An 18,602-nucleotide genomic window follows, 5' to 3' on the forward strand; every position below is an offset into this window, starting at 1 on the left:
GGCAAATACTACCACTGCTATTGCTGCTACTACTTCAGCTAACAATAATGATATTAATGTCAGCATACAAAACCACCAAAATGCTCAGATATATCAAGCAAATCAACAGAAACACTAGAAAAACAGGTCTGCTGACATATTTTTGGTATCACTTTTGATACATTAATTGCACATATACTAGTGTAATTACACTGTAACTATTCTGGTAACAAAACTGTCTGCCACACATGAACTGCACTGAATTACTATTTATTTGTTTCCGCAAGTAGTTATATTAATTATTCTGTAATTAATTCTGTTACAAGCGTGTAACTACATGTGATTACACAATAATTACATTTTAATTGTGAGTTACAGCTGATCTACACAGGTAAAGTAAGAAGTCAGATCTCAGCTTCACTGTGGTTATTTAAACAGGATACCACCAAAAGGGCCTAACACTTGATATTGTACAGGTGTCAGGTAGGCCTAGTCAACTTAGCAGCTGGATACAATACCTGCCATTACAATAAATTAAATGTTAGGAAACAACCAAAAAACAACATGTGCATATTCAAAACATTTATTGCAATAGCTGAATTCATGTATATCAATAACAAGGATAATATTTTAATTATCTGATGTTAAACACCCTCACAACTGACAAATATACTGCATTAAGCAATTCAGTCCACCCACTTACATTTTTTACACTTTTACACAAACCATGGAATTGCTATACAAAATGATTTTCCCTTATTGTACATGTTCTCTGAAAAATAAAATGTAAATATTTCAACATAATTGATTAAAGGGATAACAGTATATCTTTTTAGCATGCTATGCCATGTTCAGATCGGCCTCGATGCCTTAAAGGCATGGAAAAAATTGACACCTAATGTACTTTAAGATACACATACTTCTGAGACCATGCATTGTTGCTGTTTTCAGTGAGATGTCACCCTGGCACCTGCAAGAACACTCATCTAATAAGACCTTAAAGGTATTGTTCATTACAGTACCATTGGCTAAAATCATTAACCAATGAACACCAAGCATTTTAATACCTCTACACACCATTCTGGGCTGATTAAGACCAATTGTTCCATAAACTTAGTGTGCTCAGTACAGAAACCTTTGAAATGAAAAGATTGATATAAAGTGTAATTCTTTAAAACTCTCACCTGAGTGTTGAAATGAATGTGTGTGTGTGTGTGTGTAATAAAAATGCAAACATTAAACAAAGATATTCACATATTTCAGGACAACACAAAAATATTGTACACATTTAGGATTAGCTAGGTCCAATCTGAAAAAAAAAACTATCTATTTGTATATACATTCATTAATTTAAAATAAATAAATAAATAAATAAACTGCACATTCACAATGACCATGAAATTTGATGTTGCCTGAATAGCTGAGAAGCTGAATAGCAGCTTACATTGTCAGATTATTATAGGCTAAACAGCATGTCATATACTGCTCTAGTGACCTAGAAATTGTTGTCATACAAGAAGTAAGACACATTTCACAGCCATTCTCTACAGCCATCTAGGCTGCACGCACTTTACAGTACAACAGCCATGTCCCTAGTGTTGCTAGCTAGCTTGCTAGCCAGCAGCTCCTGTGACACAGCACTGACACATTTACAAGTATTCTCAAAGTTTACATTTAAAACACTCAACATGTTCCTTAGCTTGCTAGTTAGCGATACAGATTTCCCATGCCAACACTAGCTGTGTTTCTGATTTTAGTGTCAGTGCTTGAAAATAAAATTCTGAGGTTGTGGAATTCTACTGACCAATAACTCTCAAACTTGGAGGGTGCACAGACTAATAAATGCAAATGTTTTGCTGTTATCTACCTATGTAGTTGTTTCAATGTTTTATTAAAAGATTGAAATTACATTGGAGTTACATTTTTGTATTGAGTCCAAGCTGTGATTGGGCCATTTCTGCTGTTGGAATCTAATATAACCCTCTAAACAGATTGGAGTATCAGAATTTATTTGTAACCCACTTTTATGAAAGGTATTTATGGGAATAGCTAGGTAAACTACTAACATATCTTTATCCACTCAAACTAGCCTATCCGTTTTAGATACATCATAGTCTGAATTACATGAAGTATGACGTATCATGTCACTCATTCACCTCCTTGCAAAAAAAAAAAAAAAAAAAACACTTTTTGACTGAAACTCACTAATGTTCTGACATCATTTTGGAACCTTTGCTCCATGAACCAACAACAACAAAAAAAATCAACATCCTCATCTAGATTTTTGGAAAATCATCTGAAGACCAAATGTTAAAGTAGTGAATATTTGCTTTAATACCCTTTTTTATAATCACCTGCAGTAACAGCACACTGCTTGGTATAATATAATAATAATAATAATAATAATAATAATAATAATCACCCTCACCACATGATATAGTAGGCTTAAAACAGAAACAAGCTATGACCCGACATTCATTCATACATTCAAACAACATTTTTTTTTAACTTGAAAGATACTTGTATCTAAGTAATGATACATAGTAATATTTGGTTAGCTTCCACTACTTATATTACATTATTTTATGCATCTCGCTGTTTTTATCTTTGTCAGAAGCAATTGAAGTTCTGTATATGCAGCATTTAAACAGGTTGTTAGCTCCCCAGCTTGCAGTCTTTCTTTACAGACATTGTTTTTATGTCTTGAATTAAAATAGCATTTTCTAAATTACCTAAATTACCTTTTCAATTATCTATGTCATAACTCCTCTCCATTAACTATGATCTGGAGTTGACAGTAGTGAAATGTAGGCTTTAAGACTGACATACATTTTGACTGAATAAATTAATGAAAGCAAGTAAAGAAGATATATGTTTCTATAGAACAAAATTATGGGAGACAAAATCCCCCATTTTTTATACTATGAACATACTAAGAACAATTTAGGCACTATTGTCCAATTTAAAAAAGTTGTGTTTTCTAAAATTAATTTCAATATAAATAATTATCACAACAATAAAACAGACGATACATTAACATGAATAACAACAATGACACATGGTCTCATTCCATATGTGTGTTACAGGTACATCAAATAGGTTAGTATGAGTCTGTCCTATTTACAAACATTTCAATATTAAGACTAAAAGTATTAACAGCACAATGTGTTGTTGTTTTAAATTCACTTCTATTCCACAGTATCAGTTAATATAAAGTACCCAAACGTGTCAATTACAACCACATCACAATATTTTGGTGTATATTGTATATTGGTCAGCCATTATATCTTCATTTTAAAAATTATGTGTGTGTGTATATATATTTATATATATATATATATATATATATATATATATATATATATATATATATATATATATATGCTTTTATCCTTATGAAGGTAAAATACACATTGATAAATAGTTTACAGCAGCTCAAAAAAGACTGCTGTAGATCTGAAAATCATACATAAGGACAGTATGCTATATATAGGTTTTGCATAAGCACAAAGCTAGAGGTCTACTAGGTATATGTGCCCATCACACAGCAGTAGCATTAGTAAACAACTTACATTGCCTTGACCCACATGAACCCAAAAGCATTTATTTAAAGCTGGTGTTCCTTTGCGCTGTCGCTCATGCAGACCTGTGTGCAGGATTTCAGGCTTGCCAAAGGAATGTCTTTGATGTGACTGCTGTTGGTAAAATGTCCCTCAGCACCACCAAAATCCTTCCTGTCCCCAAACTGGTCCCGGGGGCCATTTTTGTCCCAGGTTCTTGTCAGCGTGCTCCCGGTTAGGAGTTTGTCTTTGGCCCATTCACTGTGATTGACAAAGGTGGAAAGGGGAGAGTTGGAGGAGTAAGTCCCAAGACCTGGTGGCATCCAACAGTTGTCTGAGTGACCCAACACCAGGCATTCTTGGGTACACATCTCAGTGGCTTCAACGAGTCCTCTGGGTCCCAGAGGGCCATCTGGGGAAGAACAACAAGCAGTACCATTTTCACATTACAGCACTTTCAAATATCTGCATAAACACAATGGGGAATCATAATGGATAGTGACAAATTGTTCATTTTTCACTTCACAGGAGAGGTTAAAATCCAGCCTGATAACATGTTATTTTACCAGAGGAGCTGTTAATATAAAGAACTACAATATGTAATCTAAACGTGAATACTGCTTGTACTTTTTTACAGATAATTACTGTCACTGATGGTCATGCAGGTTCCAAAGTATCAAGGTGTGGCTTTACTTAAACAGAGACATCAAGGAAAGCCAACTTTATCTGTAGTGTCAATTTAATAGAGATTTTGACAGGCAGAAAAGATGCCTTTCAGAACATCCGCTGGATAGTGTACATGTGAAGGTATTTCAAACATTAAATCGCTAAGATAAAGCAGCACATTTCAGAATTTGTTTTTAGATGGTTTTGCACTTATCTAATTTGCATCTAACTCTGATCATAAATTAAACTTCACTAAACAGGCTGAGCTGAGTGGCAAGCAGGCATTCAGACAGGAGCAATCAGCACTCTTTTAAACAGTAACTTTTCAGTTCTGCTTCTTATACAGCTATGCATCATAATAGGCTACATGTCTGAATAAAATCATTAGCCTAAAGGCAGTGAATTATACCTTAAGGAATTGCACTATTACAAATTATGCTTGGGGCTCACTGGGGGCCACACAATCTAACTGCTTTATTCAACTACTCTCAACTACTCAAGTCATCCATCGGTTACACTGTGGTTGTCTACTACCAGCACAATGTATGCTGCTTTTGCCTTTTCTTTATAAAGTACAGTCCACTTTCGGTACTTACAGTTCCTCCTACTCGGCAGCATTTGATGGAGTTTGCTAATACAGTTGTTTCTTCATTACTGTGCCACTTGCTATATTGCAGTGTTACTTTTCTGTACTTGCGTAACTCAACTGCATGCCAGGGTGAGACAAATATATGTGAATTGGCACCTTATCTATGCACATCCTCTGCTGAGCCCCACATGACCTCCTCCATTTTGTCTAGGCTAATGAGCACTGGATAAATGTAAATCAGCTGTAAGCCATTTTATGTGGTTCACCGTTTCAGTTTTGAAAGTTGAAATCAGTTCACTGAAGCTCCATGGATATTTAGTCTGCAATAAACTCTCAATGCAGCAAGATATAGGCCCTCTTCGTGTTACTTGTTTCAAATACATCCACTGAAGTATGTGGACACCTGGCTTGTACGACCTTAATGCTGTATTCAGTAGAGATAACAGTGGAATCAGAGGAGGAGGATAGCGAAAGGATTGACATTATCACTCAGTGCTGTAGAGGGCTCTGGGACTCTCCGGGGAGGATGAGAGAAGTTCAGCAACAGTCTCACAGGGAGAAATATAACTAGAGCTTGCCACAAATCAGCTTGTCTCTGTCTGAGGTAGGTCTCAAATGTTAGGGCCCCAGGACTCCAATTCAGAGACTGCAGTGATCCACTCCTGAATAACCTATCCCATTTTACAAGTTGTAGCCTGATGTTCTACACAGCAGTTAATCCATACAAATTAGTGGACAAAATACATGACCATATTCCCCATCCCTTACAAAAGTGACATGCAATTTGATTTTTAATTCAGCTGAGTTTAACTAAACCTAGTCTCACCCTGTCTCCCTGGGGAAATGACATCTTTAATAATAAGAAAGGTTCTCTCAACAAACAATAGTTAATAATCAAAGGTGTTGTGATGTTTCTTTATGCTATGCTAAACAAGCTCTGCATATGTCATATTTCAACACTGCTTCTTTAATTGCATGCTTTTAAAGCACATTAGCATGGAAACATAATTAATTAGCAACCTTTCACTGTGGACACGGGATAAAGTGTGAATACCTGATATTAAATGCACATGAATGCAGAAAAAGTTAACAGTGGACAGTGTAAGAGCACAGAGAGAAATACCTGTGATGATCTGATGGAGCAGAATAAATGTTTTTTTTCACTCATTCAATTTTCATTGAATAGGCAGTGTAACATAGTGATTAAGGAGCAGGACTTGTAACCAAAAGGTGGCCAGTTCGATTCCCCACTGGGGCACTGCTGTTGTACCATTGGGCAAGGTACTTAATCCACAATTGCCTCAGTAAATATCCAGCTGTATAAGTGGATAACATTGTAAAAAAAAATGTGACCTATGCAAGTCACTCTGGATAAGAACGTCTGCTAAATGCCAATAATGTAATATAATGGTTCTTGTCTTAAGCACTCGGTGGTCTCTTTACCTAAAAATGATGGTGCTAATTAGCCCATTTGTTAAAGTTTCAGACCACTTTGGATAATTTATATTTCTTAGTTTTGCACTTATTCAGTTAAAGTGATCCTTAAATTGCTCTCCTCTGAGAGGGTCTGCCTAATAATATGGCCCATTTGTTTCCTCCCTGTAAGCCTGTAAGGCTTGGCATCTCTGTATCAAGACAGGAATCATTTCAGTCTTCTGAACTTGTGCCATGTTAGCATTCACATCAGTGTAAGGTGTGTGTGTGTGTGTGTGTGTGTGTGTGTGTGCGTGTGCTTGTGTGTGCGTGTGTGTGTGTGTGTGTGTGCATGTGTGAAAAAGCAAGGGTGTCAGAGATGTGCAGAAAATTGTGGATACCTCTTGCCAGCTCTACAAAGTTGTTTTATGTAGAGAAGAATTGGTAGGGAAGTGTGGATTACTTTGGGTAACACTTTACTTTAACTCTTTGATCTCTGCCCTATTCTTTGATGTTTACTGGAGTTTTGGACTCTGCTGAGTTTTAGGCAGATTGCTCAGGATCTGTACAAGCTATATACACATGCCATACATCATTTTGTTCAGAACTAATGTTTCTACCGGTTAGTGCCACAAGGAGCTTTATGTACATTACTTCACTGCTAGTTAGCTAACATCACATACTTGGCAATCTTACGTGAAGCTGTCCTCATGTGACAAAAGGGAACCTGATGTTTAGAGTCCAGTTTAGAGCCCAATATCTCTTCACTCACATCTTATCAAAAGCCGAACTATTTATCCCATCGGAGAGAGTGCAGTGAAAATTGAATTTATGCTTTTTAATGTAAATATTTTGATAACACTAATAACCTTGAACAGAGATTGTCAATATTGTGAATTAAGCACGTTTTTGTTTACTTATTCATTTATTCATTTTCCAGAGTTGATTGTGTTTGTTGCAATTGGGGTCTGTGTAAAATTTTCCACCTGTTAAAGTAGTCTGCCACACAATAATGTTTAAGAGCCATTGGCCTAGATAAACATTTTATCATTGTGATACATAACAAAAACAAGTTAAAAGAAAGAATGACCGAGAATGGAAATCAGCAGTGCCGATATTGACATTTATGAAATGCGTCATCATGTTCACAGGTTGTAGCAGTATGACAACACCACTTCTTTCAAAAACTGCATTTATTGGTCATTTTCGCATAATTTAGAATGAACTGAGAAAAATGTCTAGATCCGCTGTCATCCATAAACATCTAGCAGTTGTAAGTCACAGTTTAAAAGGAATCCAAATCATCTACTTATATTCCAAATAGCAAGGTTCTGTGATGTTTAGTTATTATGGAAGCCGAGAACAGCAGTTCTTGCAATTATTTTTTAATGCCGTTATCTCGAGAGAACAAAAGGCCGATGTCTTGAGATAACGAGATAATTTATCACTTTATTATTTAAAGATTATCAATTTATCAATTTTTTGTTTTCTCAAGATCACTGGATAATTATGGAGGACTTGAAAATGAGTGTCTGGTTCATTTGATCACACATGATTTTAGCCCTCAAGATTAGAAAGACACAATGCAATTTCTGCCTGTGTTAGACCTTGACTGAAGTACAGGCTGTTGCGTTGATCAATAATGGGTACTCCTGACATTTTCAGCTTAAATCAGTTGCTACAGTTGTCAATATGCCATCTGTGCATGCTGGCATGGCACTCCTGATCTCCGATGAACATTATAAGCAGAGGTGGACACCCCGGCTTCAGAAAGTCCTGCCACATATTTGTTCCTCCCATGCACTACACCAGCTGAATTTAATTAGCACAACTCTTCAGCCAGGTAGAGGAGCTAATTAGTGAAATCACATTCTTTACTGAATGGCTAGAACAAATACATGGTAGGACTTTTACTTTCTGAAGCCGGGGTGTCCACCTCTGATTATAAGTAATAAGAGGAAACAACCTTTTGTTTTCTGGTGATAATGAGAAAAGGAGCTTTGTTATCTGGAGATAATGAGATAAATTAACCTGTTATCTCGAGAAAACGAGTTTTGTTATCTTGCGATAATGAAATAATTAACTTGTGATCTCAAGATAACGGCATTAAAAAAAAAAATAATTGTAGGCACGGCCGTTCTCGGCTTCTGTAAATTATGGAGATAAGGCTTACATTACTGTAAATGGCATGTACTTGCCATACATAATAATTCCAAGGGCCCAAAGTACAACTGGCAATCCAGTTGCAGGGTTGCCTAAAGTGAAAAAAGCATAAAAAAACAGCTTGCAAGGTGTGACTGTGTAAAAACCTTTTAAGGTATGAACTAATTTTCCACCCCATAGGATCAAATGGGCTCACATTCCTGCTGCTGATGATCAGACACAGCTTCTATCTCTTTGTCATTTATTTTGACTGTAGTCAGATCCAAGATGTGTGTATGGTTAATTTCAAGTCATTAACCTTTTTGCTCTAGATGAGTTATGAATATTAGAAAAGTGTCAAAAAAAGGCAAAATGATTAATTGTGAATTAAAGAGGGGATGGTCAGTCACTATACAGAAGACATACCAACAATTCATTTGCTATTTAGTAACAATATCTGGGGAGTATAAATGCTGAATTCAGTTGTCTTTCAGTTTGTTCTCTAGGCAGCTTACAAATGTCAGCATTCACAACCTATAAAAACATAGCTTGTCTACACATTACAGGGCCTGGCCAGCATATGCAATTACAGCGCATACTGTTCCTCTGCCGTTTGATTTGGGCACCACATCGCCAGCCCACCCAGTCTTCAAGCCTAAGAAGAATGGTCAAACAGCATGAAATATACTGGGCAGCAAATATTAATGCTGACATTTCAGCCGTACACAAAAAACAAGCTCTGACCTGGAACATACTGTGAATACCAAAGCGACAGTAAAAAGGGCTCGCAGGTGAATCAGTCAGCAAGGCACTCATCTTCAGATGCAGGCCGTACCCAATGACCTGGGTTTTGAGTTCTGTCATGTCATCTGCTGACAATGACTGGGAGCCCACAATGGAGGAATACATTGTCTTCGTTCCATCAGGGATAGGGGTGGGTAGGTTAGCTAGAGTTTCCTTGTGTCACTGCTCTCAAGCACATGAAGTTGCTTGGATGAAATCTGTGGAATAGCGCCTACCCCACAGTTTGTCCCCACTTAAAAAAAAATAGCCATCGGCTACATGTTCTGGAAGATTGGATTTGTTGCGCTTCAGCATCCCTGCACAAGTGCAGAAGGTGTCGCAGTAAGATGAACCCAACATACAACTGGCAGTCCAAAGTAGTGTTTCATAGAGTGGAAAAAACCATAAAGAAACAGCTTGGAGGGTATAACTATGTAATAACCTTAGAAGGCGTAAACCAATTTACCACCCCATAGGATCAAATGAGTACACATTTCTGCTGTTGATGATCTGTTATTGATTATATGTCAGCAATGCATTAATTGCAAATAACAAAAGAGAAATTAATTACAAAGCAATTACCTAAATTAGTTCCAACAAAATTCAGCGCTTGGTGAGCGATAATTGCCTACAGTATCCTTGATTATATTTGATTCCATAGAGATTATTTCTGATAGGGTTCAACTCTGTTACTGCTGCTCTCTTCACAAAGCAATCTCAGATTTCACCTGAGCTCCAAACAAAAGGGTTTGTCATTTCATTACTACTCGCAAAGGGCATGATAAATTCTTTATTCTTGGTGAGTGAGAGTATCCGCAGTTATTCATGCCACTGATTATATATAGGAACAGCAGACCACAAGGAACATTTTGAGGAGATGACAAAGCACATTAAGGGCCCTGGTTTTGTGGCAGTGCAAGTAAGTAAATGCTATTATAAAGCGAAAGTTAATTGCCAAATTTGTGCTGGGAAAATTGGGAGTGTCTGAAAAATGCTTTGCTTGCACCAAGTTGGTAATGTCCTTTGTAGGAGAAGAGGGAATGTCCAGCACAAACAAGGAGGCACCAGCTTTTCCCTTAGGGCATAACTTCCTCAACAACCACCTCTTAACAAAAAGACATTTCAATGGAAAACTGAAAATGTGCAACACTTTTATGAAATGAATACTTTTTTGTCATAATACTATGTGCAGAACATACACATCAATTATCATATGTTTTGTATTCCATCTCCCATGAAAAACATCATCAATCACATACTGTTAACAAGGCTTACTGGATAGGTATATAAGCTCACATCAGAACACATTAACCTGAGTGAAAATGCATTACAATGTCAAAAATGTCTGCATGAAACTGTTCCATATCTTTTGTCTATGTGTTTCATGTATGTCACTCATTGATTGTTCTGTAAATCTTTACGTTCTACGTTTCTGTACATACCAACCAAGAACCTCTTTCTTCGACCTGCCACCTTAAATTACTGTCTTGATAGGTCATGGCTGACATCTGTTGTGTGACCGTGATAGCTATGGAGAGTGGTACACAAGGTCCTTGCACTCTCCCTGTGGCAATGAAATTCACATCTGTCTTCGTGTCTTTCTCTGTGGCTTGATCCATCCTGCAACGTTTGAATCATGCACTCTATCTACATCCATAGAATAATGGTTTGTTTAGATATATTAAAATATATACCTAATATAGCATATGTACTGAAATACACATTAGATCACATTATATTAATGTCATTTAGCAAATGCTCTTCTCCGGAGCAACTTACATAAGTTCCAGTTTTTACATGTTATCCATTTATACAGCTGGATATTTTCTGGGTGAAGTACCTTGGCCAAGGGTAAAGCATCAGTGTGCCAGTGGGGAATCAAACCAGCAACCTTTTGGTTACAACCCTTGCTTCTTTCCATTATGCTACACTACCACCACATACAAGTCTGATAAGGACACTTTTACTTTTACAGTTATTCAACAGCTGAAGTATTCATTATTCATAATAACTAGCTAACACAGTTGGGGCTGCTCTTCAGCCATGCAGCTGAGCCTCATTCATGCTGAAAACAGGTTAGGAAAAGGAGATAGAATTGGTCATCACAATGTTGAGCCTTCACCGCATCCACAGGTGGTTATTTTACATCCCATACTATTTAGAACTAGTATCAGTTTTGCACTGGGATACTGCATAATTCTAGCACTGCAAAATTAGATATTACATTCTTCCACCTCAAAGTGTTTTACACCCACCTGTGCCAAGCGCTTGTATAAAGTTGGTCTAATTCTCCCATGTGAAAATGAAACATATTCTAATATATTGAGAACTATGTTTAGGCCAATTGTATCTAAAATTAACTGATGAAAATTCAGTTCACTTAATAAATTTAAAATATATTAATACAGATCAGAAATACACTGCAATATACCAAAATGGTAATAATGTGATATTTTAATTCATTGTATTGTTGTTTTTATATGGGCTGGCATAAATTTGTTTCCAATTCTCTCAAACACTGCTAATAGAATAAGAGCAAGAGTATATTTCATGTCTAAAATAAATGTATGGTCTGTGTATCAACATTTCCATCAGCAGTAGTTTCTTACATGGAGTTTCTGTCTCCATTCTGTATATTGAGCTGTTACATATTCATATTAAATCCCGTTAATTTGTAAATTTGACTGTCTCAGACGTGATTATATCCACCTTATCTGCAAATATAATGTGCCTCCATCAAAGTCATTATTATTCAGATTGGAGTGTTACACCTTCAGCAGAGGACAATCTTCACCATTCATCTCCCTCTGCTGTCACGGGCTGTCCTAAACAATGCCTGATTGAAACATATAATCACTACAGCCTTGTCATTCAATGCTATTGTTAATGGGAAAAATTCTCCCTCTTCAAAGCAGACTGTTTTTCTGTCTCTCTGTCATGTTAATACATTGCTGTGGTGTAAAGGAATCACTGACAGTTAACTGTCATTGTAGATTTTTGAGTACTTTTTTGGAGATATGAATGCAGTTGACCTGTAAGAAAGTGTACAAATATGGTTCTCTACAGTATTCAGTTCAAATTATCATTTTACTAACTGTAATAGTAAACATATTTGAGAAGAGACAGTTGGTGTGTTTTGATAAAATTTGCACACTCAAAGTATCAACACTTTCACATTCTAAGAGACACATGTATTTGAGTATTGAGTGAATGCGTGTGGTACTGAATTTCCTCCCATTGAAAGAACAATAATGGGGTTCTGGGTGTTATCATAGTTTTACTACCAGGGAAGATTTGCTACCAACACAGGTACAAAAGAAGGATAAAAGAATGTTCACTGCTATACAAGAAAGACATGCCTTTTATCTGGGGAAATGGAAATTAGGTCTAATAGTATATTACAATCATTTATTTGCAAACTGGGAACAGACAAAAATCCCCCTGAAACTTTTATATTTACTTATTTATTTATTTAACCCGGGACAAACAAGTGGACCTGTGTTCACGCTTTTCAGACAAAATGTCTTGGTTTGTTTTGTTGGTTACATTCCAGTGTTTACTCTGTCAGCTCAGTCTCCACTTTCAGCACTGTCATCTCACCCTAGTCCTGTGCCTTTGGCATGTCATGTGACCTCTTGCCATGACCTCCAGTCACATTGATAATTCTCATTGTCGCTAAAGCCATCACAAGGTTGCTTATCAAGCGCCATTATGTCACCTTGCAGTAATGTAAGAGTGAGACTGACAGAACTGTTTCTGTAAGAAGTGCCACTGCTTTGGGAACATAGTGATTCTCAAGGAAGTGCAGTTTCACTCCGAAATCAACACTGGGAGAATATGTTTAAAAGGTGGGAAGAGGATGTACCCAAGTGTAGCAGGCAAACAACTGAATTTATTATGTAGTCATTAAGGAAACAACTTTTTAGTACTGGCTGTGCAAACTTTCTGAAACTCATATTTCTCAGCAACTCAAATGCAGTGTCATTACTTGAAAAAACACATTTCCTGCTCTGCTAAATTACTGCACACTAGGGGGCAAGCTTTCTCCAAATGGCAAGCAGACTTATTCATGATTACATCTACTTGCCACATACAGTAAATACACTGCTATGCCATTAAACTGTCATAATAAAGCTTATTGATACTCATATTTTCAACATTTATAATTGTTAAGACTGATCATTGGTTATCTGAGCGGACACGCAAAAATGGCTGAACAAGAAAACACATGTTGATATTGCAGCTCTTTAAAACTTTTGATTTTATGCCACTGACAGTAATATTAAGTCATTTATCTATATCAGTTGACAATGTGCAGTTAATGGAGCATATTCCATATTTGCTGATGATAGTAATAAAATTATATTATTTTGCACTTTAGACATCTACCATGGGGCTGGGCAATTTATTTGTGCATGTAAACACTGAAATGGACCGCAGCTTATCGTAAAATCTATTATGACTGTAAATTCATGTTTAACTTCCTTTCAGTGTCAGTGTGGAGTTAAATAATTTTCAGTCATAACAGATTTGTGTGGCTGCTTCTGAGAAAGGAGCCTTTAATTAACTGTAAACCATATTACTATTGCTTATGGAGGGCCTTTCTTTGTGCTGCACCTCATGAAAAATCTGTGGTGGATCACGTTTCTATTGAGTGTGCTTGCTCTTTAATCCTTTTCAGATGTCCAGATGTTGGTATTTGGAATACATAAGCCTTTGGATCTGGAGCAGAGCAGAAGCTGTGAGATGCTCAGAACTTCCAGCTGCCATTAAATTGCCTACAGCAACAGCTTTTTTAATCAAGGCAAAAAATGATTTGTCTTTCCTGGCCAAATTTTGTCAGGGGTCATGATTTTAATGCCAAGTATAGCCCTGCACTATTTCATTGGAAAACATCTCTGAGTGCTCCTGACCATGAACAGGGAATAATTTTATTTACAGGTTTTCCTGAAAATGCTCACAGTGGATTTGCAATGACTTGCTGTAGTTATGATTGCAATGGCAAAGTGAAGGAAATGCTTACCACGATAACATACAATCAAACTGTAAAATCCTCTGAAATATAATAGGGCCTAGCATTACAAAAATATACACCTCATGCCCCAAATAAATGGTAGGGTCATATTTGACATTTCACACCAAATTAGTCACATGAACAACTTAACTCTAACACTCCTACACTTATATAGCCAACAATGTGGACAGTAAGATCCCTTACCCAGTATGGGGCTTCGAACACAAACTCAGAAGAGCACAAGTACATGTCATGTAACTTAATGTCACAACATATTCATGCCAGAGGAGGAACCACAATGACGTTCTCTTGTCAGAGCAAAGTGATTGGTGAATATTAGGCTGTGATGTACAATAACGGTTATCCAGGGCCCCCCAGTCATGACACTGGAGAGAACATTCATAAGATCCCCTGGTGACTCTCATGGAGGATGGTGCTTGGTATCCCTCAAGGATCTGCACCGCAGGTACTACATTTCCACCCAGGAGCCTGCTGTGAAATTGTTACATTAGTGGAGGCAGTTTGGACAGCTGACATTGTATTGTAAAGCTGAGTATTGTTTCTCTGGATTAATGTTCCATTTTTTCATAACAGGAACATATTACATAGAAATGGTGTAACAGGAAACTAATTGTGAGACACATCACCCACAGATTCCACTCTCAAACTTAGCAAAGGTCATGGCTTATTGGGTGCTCCAGTTCAAGTATGATTTATTGCTGGAAAAGCATTTTCTTCAAGGGTACTTATTTGTACAAGAGTGTGTAAACTTACCGTATGGTCAAGAACTGACTTAAACTGTTTGACTTGTCTTATTAAACCAGGTATGTGACAGCACTCTGTGCAGTAACTACCAATGGAAGACAAATTATGCATGTCTTTAGTTGCTGTCTCAGACTTTTGTGGAAAAATTGATCTCTGCAAGTTACGAAGAATGGCAACCAAGGACAAACAGTTTCAGTGCTGTGCCACATCATCTATAGTGTTGACAGGGATCAGGAATGGACACATGATTTTCAAGGATAATGAGGTGGAGCAATTCATTGTTCTATTGTATCAGCATATCCTCCCTAGGTATGAACCAGGGTGGCAGTCATTCACAGGCACTCACCCTCTCTCAGTTTGCCCTGAGAGTGGGCCAAAACACAGATTTTATTCAAATAACCTTTGGATCTCCTTGCCATGATTCCATGATTCAGTGCCTGCAGTCATTTCACCTCATCATGTCTGGATTATAATACTCAGCATCTTCCCATGTCAGGTGTACAGAGATTTTTATTCAATTATCTAAGCTGTGCTACACATACTTTCATATTCAGGTCAATCATGTCTAGCATTTCCGAGTTCAAAATGTCACACTGATGGCATCACACACTTTCCTCTTGAGTGACAGTTATTTTTATTTTTGTAATTATTAGGTTTTATTATTTTAGTTTCAGATTAGAAAATTGGAGATTGAAGGCTGCATTACAGACAATATATAAGAACTGAGACAGAATGCTGAAAACATGTACCGCACTTATGCAATGAGACTTATGTTTTTTTTTTCACTCAGTGTCTGAAGAGAAGTCTTTGTAATTTGCCAATGGAATGTGTTGAAATATTGTGGCAGGAAAAATACCACTGAAATCCGGTATAACATGTTGCATTTACTAAATAACAAACAAAATTATCACATGAAATTTATCATTATCTTGGGAATTTTTTTTATTTCTGATAACACAGACTCTTGAATCATTTAAGTGGTATATAAATGCAGTATAGAATCAGCCATCCTTTCTAAATTAAATTTTTAATTTGAGTACAGGCTTTACCTATGCACCATGCATTTAATCATGAATACCTGGAGGCACGAACATGCAATTGTTTTTAATCAGAGCAGAGCTGTAAGCACCCATACACAGATGCACACACACACATGTATAGCAAGGGAATAAACCATAACAAGCTATGCATACATGTGCCTGAGGGCAGTAATTTACCCTGAGGTGATACCAATGGCAACTACCACCAAGAGAGGTTAATTTAGTTCATTGAGATAGCACATTTAAGAGGAGTTAATCAATATGACTCATTGAAGAAATGGCATGGCTACCTACCACAAAAACAGTAAGTTCCACTGTCAGGTAAAATGTCTACATTTTAATGTATATAATCAATGATATAAGTCCTAGACTTAGGCTGTGAAGTTTATCTAAAAAAACAAGCAAACATTGAAAAACTGGTATATCAACGTCTCTTTTTTTCTGAATTTCATTGTGTCCTCTCATTCACTCCTCTTATAGTTTGTATGGTGCTTGTGATATTATCATTAAATTGACTGTCAATCCAACTATCAACATCTTAGGCTCCAAACAAACACACCTGATACCCAACATACCAGTCATCTTTGCAACACTGCAGTTAATAAAACGTTTGTTGATAAAATGCCCACTTGTTGTAACATGTACAGGCCTGCTTTGGAAAATCAGATCAAGTTCCAAAGAGCTGTTGTATCTTTACTTACTAGTACTTATACTTAGTATTTTTCATTTGTGTATGTGTATGTGTGTGTGTGTGTGTGTGTGTGTGTGTGTGTGTGCGTGTGTATTGATAAGGCAGTTCATTTTGAGGTGACAGGGATTCAGTGTGCAGTTCTCAGATTATGTTATTTATTTAAGATATTTAAGATATAGTATGATTTATCTGCTTAATGAATAAGCAGATAAAGCCACAAAAATAGACATTGCTCTAGTCACCACCCAGCAAGTCTGGGAGTGGGTTGCTGATGATTCTGTCCAGTGGTAGCTAGTCAGCTTTATGCATGCAGCAGCTAAAATGGTATCGAATAAGGACTTTGTTTATTTATTTGTCAAGGAGAAAGTAATCCATAACTAATTAATGTTAGAAAAATCAGTGAGCTGGGGCAGACAGGGTTGCCACTTTATTGTTCCAGTTCAGTTTTGGAAACCCCTCCTGTAATGATAAACCTAGCCAATGCATTTAATACAAAACAGCTGTGTAAATTATAGAAGAAACATCAAACATTTTACACCATTCATTCTAATGTACAAATGCCTAAAAGTGTTTAATATAGAAACCATATATTATATACAGTAACAAGAAATGGTGAAGGAATTGGGGAGATATGTGTATGAATGTACTATATATGTATTGCAGTGTATATTTATAAGCTACAGTCAAAAAATCTGTTTCAAATCATTTCCAATTATTATATGTACAAACTAATATTGCTTCTCCATTCAAAGATTCTAATATGACCAGAGATGAGGGAAGAAACATTAAGTGGTGGTACAGGGAGGCTTTTGTCTCATTTGATATTAATCACACTGTATGTATTAATATATTACCTGTTTTATCATTCAAGGGCAAACTGACAATACCATATTTCTTTCCTTTGATGGACTTCAAATGAGACAAACGTTTCCAGAATGATGCATATGACTTCATACACTATCACCATCAGTTGTTTTGAATATATCAATGTATGCATCAAACAAGAAAAAAAAAAAACATTTGAAAATAGCTAAGAAGACATTGCTGTGTTTGAATTCATAATCCATTTTATTTATTATTCCAGATCTTAATGTATGCATTAGGTGTGTTTTCTGCTCTTTGGGCAGCAGAAAGACATGAAGTGTTAAATATTTTTGATAAATATGCCACATTGCACCTTATTTGTTTTGCATGAGGCATATCATTGTTTTAAATTAAAGCAACTATGCAAAGAGCCTTTGTTTAAGTGCAATGTTATTCACTGCTGCAAGTCAACTTGTTAAAAAGGAAATATGTCACAAAGCTGAGGGCAGTGGGGCGTTAAATTGAATTTGATGCAATAAGCTGGCTCCACTTTTCAAACTTCAATGAACGCTGCAATGAATTGTGATGTGGACAACAGCAAATAATTAGTGGAATCCAGGAATTGAACAACTCATTATGTTCTAGGTCAGATAGCTGTCTTATTTTGTGAGCGAGCTATAAAATGCTGGGGCAAGCGTAAGCATTTCATGTAATTGGAAGAACAGATACTGAAAGGAGATCAAATAGCATGTACTGTAAGCATTTGTGTAGTTGTTCAGTATCACAATAACGAAGTGGATGGCTACTGAGCACTGCTGTTTTATTGGGATACCGATGATGGCATCCATTGATATCACTAAATGCAATAAAAGGTAAAACAAGCAAAATGTATGTATTCCAAACTTTCTAAAACAATGGACATGTGTTTTTTTTTTTCCTTTCCTATACTGAGAGACCAGAAGAGACATTATTTAGGACATGATGACACATGGTTGCCCAGACCACTGTGCCCGGTTAATTGGACATGTAGTGATCAGTTGTTCTGACAAGTTTACGTTTGTGTTGACACCTTTGAGCTGTAACCAGTCCTCTTCAAAAAAGAGGAACATCTGGTATAGATAATAATTTTGTATGATGAATGGATATTTATAGTGTT

At 36.6% G+C, this 18,602-nt stretch overlaps 1 protein-coding gene across 3 annotated transcripts in view; it reads right to left on the reverse strand.

The window, feature by feature from the left end:
- Window positions 1-3,577: 3,577 nt before the first annotated feature.
- Window positions 3,578-18,602, reverse strand: part of LOC118788842 (protocadherin-9-like) — a 141,698-nt gene continuing 126,673 nt past the window's right edge. For all 3 annotated transcript variants that reach the window (XM_036544971.1, XM_036544972.1, XM_036544970.1), the window contains one exon: window positions 3,578-3,951. In XM_036544971.1, the coding sequence (XP_036400864.1) occupies window positions 3,587-3,951 (365 nt within the window). In that variant the 3' untranslated portion in view covers window positions 3,578-3,586. The remainder of the gene's footprint in view (window positions 3,952-18,602) is intronic.

Source organism: Megalops cyprinoides, chromosome 14 (assembly GCF_013368585.1).
Source record: "Megalops cyprinoides isolate fMegCyp1 chromosome 14, fMegCyp1.pri, whole genome shotgun sequence".
Lineage (NCBI taxonomy): Eukaryota > Metazoa > Chordata > Actinopteri > Elopiformes > Megalopidae > Megalops > Megalops cyprinoides.